This window comes from Neodiprion lecontei, chromosome 5 (genome assembly GCF_021901455.1).
Source record: "Neodiprion lecontei isolate iyNeoLeco1 chromosome 5, iyNeoLeco1.1, whole genome shotgun sequence".
Classification (NCBI taxonomy): Eukaryota; Metazoa; Arthropoda; class Insecta; order Hymenoptera; family Diprionidae; genus Neodiprion; species Neodiprion lecontei.
Window position 1 is genome coordinate 19492147 of NC_060264.1, and position 10703 is coordinate 19502849.

At 37.4% G+C, this 10703-nt stretch overlaps 1 protein-coding gene across 2 annotated transcripts; it reads left to right on the forward strand.

The window, feature by feature from the left end:
* Positions 1-7275, forward strand: LOC107218002 (carbohydrate sulfotransferase 5-like). Of its 2 annotated transcripts, none has more exons than XM_046740095.1 (6): positions 1-567; positions 1662-1819; positions 1951-2186; positions 5643-5841; positions 5928-6107; positions 6438-7275. In XM_046740095.1, exons 1-6 carry the CDS (start codon positions 397-399, stop codon positions 6757-6759), a joined length of 1266 nt encoding a protein of 421 aa, XP_046596051.1. In that variant the 5' UTR covers positions 1-396; the 3' UTR covers positions 6760-7275. The 2 variants fall into 2 exon arrangements, with proteins under 2 accessions (XP_046596051.1, XP_046596052.1); XM_046740096.1 differs by having other exon boundaries at positions 1683-1819; positions 5643-5847.
* The last annotated feature ends 3428 nt before the right edge of the window (positions 7276-10703 follow it).

Genomic DNA, 10703 nt, shown 5'->3' on the forward strand with positions numbered 1-10703 from the left:
TGTGCACTGTATTTTCAAGAAGTTAATATAAACTTTTTCGCGCTACATATTGTATAAAATTTGTTCGGTGAAACTTGACTCCCTGTGCAATTTCATGAAAAAAAAACCTGATTATGTGACGAAGTGTTTGATTCCGAAGAGAAAGAAACTCATTGTAAAAGAAAATAAAAGATTTCTAAACGGAGTACACAATACTTCATGTAATTCATTGAACGGATAGTTACAAGAAAAAAAACACATGATCAGGGTACATATTAAATGATCGAATGATCAGAAATTCCGAGTTTCTGTGTCTCGCGTTTTTCCAACGATTCAATTTTCTTTTTTACACCGTATAATAATATAATCATAAAAAAAAAAACTTTCAAAATCAACGTGTTGAGAATTTCGACAAGTATGAGCGGTGTTGAACTGAGCCACTGGATAATGTCGAAGAAAACAAACTTTTGCGGCTTGTTGGTAATGGGATGTTTCTTCTCGGTGTTTTTATTCTTCGATGGGAAATACGGCAACCCTTCAATGTACGAAATGCAACCGTCGGCAGCCCTTCTCGAGTCAAAGAAAAATGTAAGTTAGGTCAGAAATCCTGACTGCGAATTAATTAGGTATAAGCTTTCTTGTTATCAAACACCAGTCGATCAGATACGTAAAGTATAACGACAAAATTTGATTATCCGGAAGTATTGATATGTTTACCAATTGATATGAGAATCAAACTGTCGAATCAGATTATATCTTAGAGCAATTGGTCGCTCGATAAGATATTTTGTAATTAACATGTACAGGTCTATACACATACATATGTACATATACAACAATTACATAAGCCAGAGTAATACAGAAATTACTAGCCATCTAATGCTACGAAATTATAAACAATTTTTCACTGATCTTGTCTGTACTTGAATTCCTGAATGTTAGTTTTTCCCCCAAAAAGTAAATGTCAGTGGAAAACAAATGTAGCGTTTTTTCTTGTTTCAACTATTTTCAAACAGTTGATAATCTTGAATTGATAAATCTTATTATTACGTTATTCTATGTACTGGCGCCGTATCAATTAGTTAACCAAAAGGTTTTCCTCAAAATCGTATAAATTTTACTTATTATTGATTAAATCCTTTTTAACGTTTTCGGCAGTACTGCTGATCGGTTGGACTTGACAAAATAAATTATTCATTTCCGTGTACCCGTCGATCACCTGTTTAAATATCGTGTCGTTAAAATAAATCATTCGCCAGAGTTATGAAAGCTTCCATTGAAGTGAAAATGATAAATATTTCAGATTCAATAAAAGTGGACGTAAAATAGATGGTGATTATTTTTCAATCATTTCAATTTCAAATAGTTGTTGGGTGCTTTTGACTTTAAAAAAATGATTCTGTTGATTTACTTTCTTTTAGGCGGCGAAAACAGCAAAAACAATTATCATTATCATCGTTGTAAATTTGATCATTCAAAAATTGATCATTTTCATTTAATATTGAATATTATACTGATGTTACTGATGTACTGATTTCAATAAGTTGAAATTAATTACAAGCAGAAGTAGGGTATTATTGTTAGAAAAAAAAAATACCTCTGTACAAGAATATAGTATCTTCCGAATTGATTGTTTTGATTTCAGCCTTTCCGTGAGCATTTATTCTTATATTTATTCCAAGTGCCGCACATTATTATTTCAGAATACCACAGCTGATAAGAAACAACCTGATTCTGAGTCAAAGGATATCGAAAAAATCCTTAATAAGCAGAGAGCATCGATCAGCAATGACATGAAGGGCTACCAATATCCTAATGAAAACAACAGTATGAGTGTCAGGTGAGGAAACTATTTTCATCGAGGGATATTTTTACGTTTTTCACTTACTGCATTTTGCTGTCCAAGAGCTCTTAAATCCTGCGAGAGCAGCTAAGATTTTGGATTTTTAAACAAGTCATATTGCGTCGCAGCAAACTTGAGGATTTGTTGATGGAAAAGAATGGGACACCGATCAGAAGTATAATCGTAACATCATGGCGAAGTGGAAGCACGTTTTTGGGCGATATTGTTAACGCACATCCGGCAAATTATTACTACTATGAACCGCTGCTGGCTTTCGATATTGTTCGAGTTCGAGGTCCTCCCTTGGCTGCGAAGGCTTTGAAGTGGATCACGGATCTGCTCAACTGCGAATATCAAGATCTAGGTGACTGTAATTTATGTTACTTATCGACATTCGCAGCACCCGGCATCAATATGTGGTGTTGTAGTCATGACATCAGAATTTACATTCGTAAAACCCTACATTTTTAGGTGTTGCAATCGCTTTTATATGTCCAGCAGTTATTCATAGGGTAAACAATGCGGATCGCGTCACTGGACAGCAGTTGTTATGCCCATGTGGAAATGACTCCTGTGATGTTCTACTGAAATACTCCTAATTGAGAAAATTTTTATAGCAACGGTGACTAAAGTTATTGTCACCGTTACCACAGGAACATAGTAAATGAGTGACAGGTTTGCCATTTTGGTGTTCTGAACCATGTCAGCAAAGTAACGGTTACTACGTAAGATGCATAGTACTTGTTACTATGGTCACATAGTAACCAGCACCGTGAAATATTGTAGCTAATACCATATTCTTATATTCTCATAGCAGTGGTTGCCATATCGACATAATTCTCGAAACTTCGCATCTAGTCTTGACAACTATAATTCCGTATACTCTGCTGTTAATAGAAAATATGCCGAGATTCCCTATCAGGATGACGACCAAAACATTGTAAAAGTGAGCCAGCCAAGATCTACATTATTAACAAACATTGAGATTGCAACTATATCCGACCAACTGACCGCTACCCATGTACCATTAGTTGAGTCTGCTACATGAAGGCTACGCCCACGGTTTTACATACAGGTTTGGAAACTCTGGTGGCGGGGGTATGTCCTCTTATTGAAGCACCGGCTGTTTCGCTTAGTGACCACGAGTTGCGCTGCGATAGAGGGATTAAGGCTGTGCGAGAGAGATGGAAACAGGTTGTTGACAGTCCGTGGTTTTGAAACCTGTTTCCGCTTCTCTCACACAGCCTGAATCCCTCGATAGCAGCGACACGCGTGGTCACTAGGAGAAACGGCCGGTGCTTCAATAAGAGGACACCCCCACCATTGAAAGTTTGAGCGAGTTTTCAGACCTGTATGTAAGACCGTGGCTACGCCGACCTAAACCGGACTTGGCCGAATATGCCCGAGTCAGGTGGACGACCAACACCGATGCCACCCGAAGCTGACCCCGGAGATTGCCGATTGGGACGAACGACAGACGCAACGACACGCCGCAGCGTTTGATCGTTCAATTTGGGGAATAAATAAAGTTACCTCAGAAGCAATCGTCACTAGTATGAAGTATAGCGATTTTCTGTGTCACACGAATTCAAACCAAATGGGAAGCATAGCGCTCTGCTGCGTCACTTATTTTAAAGGAGCAGTTCCCACCCGCAGACTATCATCCCAATTTAGAGTCAATTCGGGAGATAGATTTGATGATCATAGGTTTGATGAAAGACCAGTGTAAGGGAAAAATAACAACGGAATTTATTGGCTTGAGAGCGAAGTTGTATTAATTTAGAATGTTGGGGGATGATAAAGATAAAAATCGAGTCAAGGGTGTCAAAGGATCGCTATTGAAAAGAATAAGTTTTGATGATTATTTGGAGTGTGATTTATCAAAATTTGGTCAAATATAAAAATCTTATGGGGATTAATCCTTGGATATGAAGGTCATAATAATAACGTAGAAAGTTTTTGATATTTTGATGATGAAGACTTGATGTTTCTGACTGAATATAAGATTTTTATGATTAACTTAGTTCTTGATATCTATGTGTTGAATAGGGATTAGTTCTTGGATATGAAGGTCATAATAATAACGTAGAAACTCTTTCTTGCAGCGTGATTTTAACCTCGGTTGATAAAATTGTTAGTAAAGCAGCATGGACCGTTGACCTCCGGGTCAATCACTGTGACGTCGTTACGGATTTCAAATTTTCCGCGATTTTGTAGGTGCAATAGGTCGAATCTGGACGTAGAACCGGGCTTGTATTCCTACTACAGAGTCATTCAATTTTAATTTCCTCCAATCACGTCGCCAGGATAGTTGTAGATAAGGGAAATCCCTATAAAGTAATCAACTCTGGCTTTATAACACCGAGTCCGGGAAAAATCCTAACCTGACATACAGCCATGGCTTAACCCTTCGTCCTACAACGACGAGCGAGACGCGTGGTAAGAAATTTGGGCCAGTAAGCACGAGCCAGACTCGTGGTGCTTCGACGCGTCACCGTCCTTCTTGTTGATTGTAGCCCGAGCAATTGGGAGTTAAGGGGTAGGACATGGGGTTAAAAACCCCTGGTCTGAGGTTAATTGTTGTTTTCTTATTATTTCTAGGCACATCAACCACGGTGGTTTCACCGGGTTCAGGGTGGTAAACGGCTCCGGCTTCTAAACCCCGAGTCCGTACGTAGAGATAGGGCGAAGCACTGGTTTAAAAACCATGTGTCTTCAAAACCAAGCTCTAGCTTAAAAACTCCGACTCTTCGAAAATTGCAGTTCTGACTCAAAAACCCTGAGCCTGCAAAACGGATAGTTAACTAGCTTAGGATGTTTTTCCGCTCAGCAAACCTGAACCACATTTTACACCGACTGAAAGAAGCCTATAAAAACACTCGCAATATCGCAAGGCTTTTCAAATGAGCAAATACGCTCTAAGAAACCAAACACGTTATCATACACACATATGTTTGCACGTATGTAATTTGTCGATGATGTAGAACTTAGCTGACTCACAAAATCCCATAAGCGTAGCCGCCTTTATAAATATTCAGTCAACAATTCAGTGATTACATAACTATAACAAAAAAACTGTCAACACTTATTCAAAATCTTGCATTATAACTAGAAACAAAATTAATGGAATTCCAAAATTTCGTTTTTGAATAAAAATGGTGGTCCTTACTATGGTGAATAGTAAGCCGGACTATGTATGAATAATGACGAACACAATGCACCATAGTACCAGATAAATAACTCGGCGTAGTATCTGTTATTACGAGCCCATAGTAATGTTTACTATATTGTATATTAATGATAATTATGTGGTTGCATACTATCCGTTGCTATATAAATGGTGACGGTTACTACATTTTCAAGTATGGGACACTGTAATCTATAGTTACAGCTACTATACTTGCACATAGTATCACAGACCATGTTAGAACAGTAAACCTGAGTAAAAAATTTTCTCCGTGCATCATTCTTTGTAAGGTTCGAGAGGATTTGAGAAAAATTAAATGCCCTCTCAGTAGATTCAAGAATTCGACAGTACGTCGATCAGTCTTCATTGACATGATTTTCTTTTTCAGCAGATTTAATTGAAAAGGATCATTGATCATCATAAGCTTTGGATAAATAAAGACACGACATTAATGTCACTATTCAATTCATTTAACACGCAAATCTCTTTGAGATCGATGACCCACTGTTGCTATATAATGTGACACGTAAATTACGTATCATATTCTCTCAAATCCGCATGTAGCCGACGCATTAACGTATACATTTTGAGCAGAATGACGTGACGATTGACTATTTGGGTCTTAAATTTCAGATGAATATTTGAGCTATGCCAAAGAGACACCATGGGCTCTCAGTTACAACCGGTATTTGTGGAAGCAGTGCAAAGCTCATAAAGACGTCTGCTATAACCGCAACTTTCACAGCTCATTATGCAAGCTCTTTCCATTTCAGTTGATGAAAATCGTACGACTCAGGCTGCAGGTTGCCCAAGAGCTTCTTACCGATGAAAAGTCGGTGTATTATCACTTGTATATTATGCATTTCATTCGCATTCGGACATCCTACACTTCAATTTGTGGCAACCACCGTTTTGCAGATTAGCCGTACAGATGGTGTTGTTGGTGAGAGATCCTCGAGGCATTCTTCAGTCGAGAAAACATCGTGATTGGTGTCCTCCGAGTCCTGATTGTTCCGAACCAGCTTTGACGTGCGCGGATCTTGTCTCAGATTACAAAGTTGCTGTGGAACTGCAGAAGAAATACCCAAGTAGATTCAAGTATGCTGCTATTTTTATCGCAATGCTTTTTTTTTTGTAAAAACAGAGAATGATAGCCGTACGAAAACATGCCTGTATCAGTAGATGCATATAGTGCAATACTGTCGTCCTTGAGTATCAAAACAAGAAGCTGAATAAGCTATCAATCATTGCTCATTAATGGTTGCACATCGAATGTCTTAAACGGACCCGAAAATTTGTATTTGATTTAAAAAATCGCGATTCTTGAAATCGTTCTCCTGATATTTTGTGATAACATAGCTGTGATAAATAAGCTCTTGCTGTGTTCTCTGGATATGGTGGACGATGATATGACATCACATTTCACAGGGTGATACGATACGAAGATTTTTCCCTGGATCCGTATAAACAAGCCGAAGAACTTTACAAGTTTTACGGACTCTTTTTTCATCCGGAAACGAAAAAATTTCTCGATACTCATACAAAAACCAATAGGGATGAAGTATGGAGTACATTTCGAGATTCAAAAGCTGCTCCGTTTCATTGGAGAACGGAGTTAACATTTGAAGAAGTAGAAGAAATACAAGAATCCTGCACCACTGCAATGAAATACTGGGGTTACGTTCCGGCAATGAACGCTTCTCATCAAAAGGAATTCAACCCTGTTACAAACTACGTATTAAAATTGTAACGAATTTTTTTTACTCACCCGCAGAGATTTTCAAAAATTTCAACGCCGCGCCGTCCAATTTCTATAAGATGGGATTCAAAGGGATCACGAGTGGAAATATATTTCAAATAGTGATGAACGCATTTTACTTACAACAACTTGTAGTACTGCGTAACGAAGTATTGAACAATTTTGTAAACTCTTATCTTATTGCAATTACAGTTACATGATATGGTATTTATATAACTTCGAAAGGTTCTTCAACTTCCACATCTACATTTTTCATTTTACTTTTATTGCCGTCACAGATATCTTACTCTCGAGGGCTTTTCCAAGTAGATAGAATAAACACTCACGAATACGTGCACTTCCCTTTTCGAATATCGCGGAAGATTAAAAACTTATCATCCCTGCAATAATCACACGAATTGCAAACCATTCTTTTTACACTCTGACAAGTTCGGAAACTGCTCGACCACTTTCTGGTATTTATTTATCCGACAAGACCTGTCACAGGTGTAGGAAATCCGAACCAATAGACTTTGGAAAACGCTACCTTACAGTTGCAATGTGTTTGAATGATGCAACAAATAAAAAAGATACTGCTGATTCAACCTAAATTCGAGATGATTAGACATTAGCCTGCATTTTTTAAAGTCATATTTCCGTGGGTATACCGCACGATCCCCATGTTGGCCATCTTTGGCATTAGGATATAAGTCAGGAAAACATATGACATCCATTCATGCCACGTGTTCAGAAGTTGTTCCTGAACCCTCAGAATCTGATAAAGAACTGTTGCACCTTACTTTCTCGGTCGGCATTGTAGAGTGGATGGTATATTGCTCTTGCTAATTTTGGCTATCCGTTATTTCTGTCAATATTGCGCAAGATTTGGTAGACCCTGAACTACGCAGAATTACAAAAAACCTGTGTGTGAATTCCTTTATAATCGCAAAGAATTGGTATACGCAAAATCTCCACTCCACTCTCGTAAAATGAAACTAGTTTTATCGTCCGTCTGAATTTTCCTCACTCAAAGTTATAATCAACATTTTTGCACTTCTCGTTCTTGTTCTGCGTGTTTGAGAACCTTTGACGTTGAACTCGTACGTGACAAATACACTAAATATGCGGCGTGCTCCGTGACGGTTTAGGAATTCGTATCACTGCGCAACGTTCACGCGCAGGTTACAGTACTGACAACCAAAACATTTGGTTGCCGATACACAGAAAATTTGGTGCGGACGGTGGATTTGAATTTTCACGAGTGCGCAATGTTTGCGCGCAGGTTATAGTAGTCACCCGTCAAAACATTTGGCTGACCGTACAACAATAATTCCATTTGCACTTCATGACAAAGCCATTTTGTTGAAAACACTAAATATAAATAACAAAATGATATAGTATGATTGAGAAAACAAATCTGTTTCAATTCATTGTGTCAACAAAATGAAGAGTTATGCTGGAATATATTTTTCGTTACGACGACCAAAAATTGCCAACGAAACAATTTTGCTGCCTTGACTCAAGTATTTTTCTGGGTGTAGGAGGCGAGATTTTGAATGCATGAACCCCTGTTTTGAATTCAAACTTGATGCGTATTGCCGTTTATCGGATACCAAGATCCCAAACTGCATTCTGTCAAGGGGTGGAGGCGAAGAGTAATTCGTAATTCGTAATTCGAGTGAGTAAGAGTAAAAGAAGAAGAATATTTTTCATTTTACACTAATTTTGGTTTTCCATATCTCCAAAACTGTTGAACTGATTTCAATCGGATTAATAGAGCATGGGTACATGAGTAGGTTTTCTCGATCTTGATATTTTTTTTTTTTTTTTAATTTTTTTTAGAAAAGATTCACTCCTTTCGTCCCTTCAATGTTCAACTTCTGGGGGTCAATTACGTAATTTTAGTTTTCACATTTCCCACCATTCAAGCATTCTCAAATGTTTGCAAAGTTTAGTCAACCAATCAGAATGCTTGGATGCTGGAAAATGTGAAAAGTGAAATTACATAATGAACCCCCTGGTATCTCTCCTTTCCTTTCTTGCTCACCGACATAAAATCGGACGCAGTTGAAGTTTCGATGTTACCATCGCTGTCACTCTTTCATCGGACATCTTCAGCTCAACGTTCACCTCCTAAGGATTTCACTCACGTCTGTAAAACTAATATTACTAATTACTGGTAATATGAATGTGACAATAACACGTCATGGAGCAATGGAAAGTGCAACTTTAATACCTGTTTACGTGTATAATGATAACAGCCAAGGGCAGAGAACGAACAGTACGTCCGTTTGACAAAAAAATATAACGTCCGAGATAAGATGCAATAAAATACTCTGATGAATATTTTTCCATGTATATTGGCTGTCGGTTTTACTGAAGAATAAATCTTGGAAGGTGGTTTATTTTCGAGTAATTGAAAATTTGGAAATGTCACCTCGTGTTTCGTATCAGAATTATTCGAGCATTCAAATTTTCTGAACAGTACGATTTTGCAATCCCCGCTTCTAAAAAAAAAAAAACGACGTGTAGTTAGGATTATTTGCAACCCGTACTATCGGCTAGAAACATCGTGCATAAATAGTCTTCCGAATAGTAATAAAACTCGACACGACTCACTGATAATTCTTGTACAGTTTACAGTCTGTCCTATCATCGGTGCGTTGACACGAACAACCGTGCAATTTTCTACGGTTTGATAGGCATTTGGTATTTCGTTTTACATTGTATTCAACTCTCAATGAGAATTATGAAGGCCATTCGGTGGGTAAAACAGAACCAACAGTTCATGTTCCCCAACAGTCAGAACAGAAGGTGAGTAATTGGTTCAGACAAAGAGCTCGAATATGAATCGGTTTACTGTTGACTGAAATAATTGGTTACCAGAAATGCGAAGCTTTTTGTTGATGGTATTCCTAAGCTGCAAAAAATCTATTTACAAATACAAAAATAGAAATTCTTGGAGCCATATATAAGAGCTTGGATCTTGATGTTTTATTTTGATCGCATCAAGATCGATAAAAATCTAGTAGATTCGATCGATTGCATTTCATCAGCATCCGACTATAATTTGTTCAGTTATCATTTCTTATATTGTTCTGCGAAGAATTACAATTTCTCGTCACATTTTTATTCACAATTTTCCAAGATGTCTGCCGAGAATCTTTAAGACAGAGCAATCAGTTTTGGATGAGAAACTGAATGCGTTAACTTTTAAAATGACGGAACAATAATTGATTTCCGTTTAATTCATATACTTATCAAGTATATCCCAGACTTAGAGTTAATTTAGTTTCTTGAACTCCAAATTCTGCTGTATCGCTTGATGTGTATCAAGAAAGAGACGAAATTCTAATACTCACCGTTTATGGTAACAATGAAACAATCGATTGACAGATATTGTAAGTATTCATAATCAAGTCGTCAATATTTAATTCAAAAGAATTATATTTCAGCCGTCGAAACGAAAGCAGATTTGGAACAATTATCTTTAATATTGAATGATAAAAATGCTAACGCTATTCACGTATTCACCTCATTTCGAATCGTTTTAGTTTTTAAACAGAAACATGTATTGATAAAAATTGAATTGTGCAAAACGTGTTGAATTTTGTCACAGCCGTGAATTTAAATTTTTACAATCTAATCGAATCATACGTTGTACAAATTTCATAGAATTATAACGAGTTACATTTTTGACTATGCAATAAAAGAAGCAAGAAAAAAAATTGAATATCGACGTATACAGATTAAAAATAATACAAGACGATTGTGATTCGGATTGATTTTCGTTTATCACACGCAACTGGTTTTCTTGTAAAGTTTCGTACCGACGCGACGGTTCCGTTTCAGCATGTTTATATTTTTACGATCACTAGAATCAGAGGAAATGAGTGTTTCAAAAGCGCGTGCAGATACGGTCGGCAGCAGCGAGTCGCAGCCCCGCGTCGAACGAA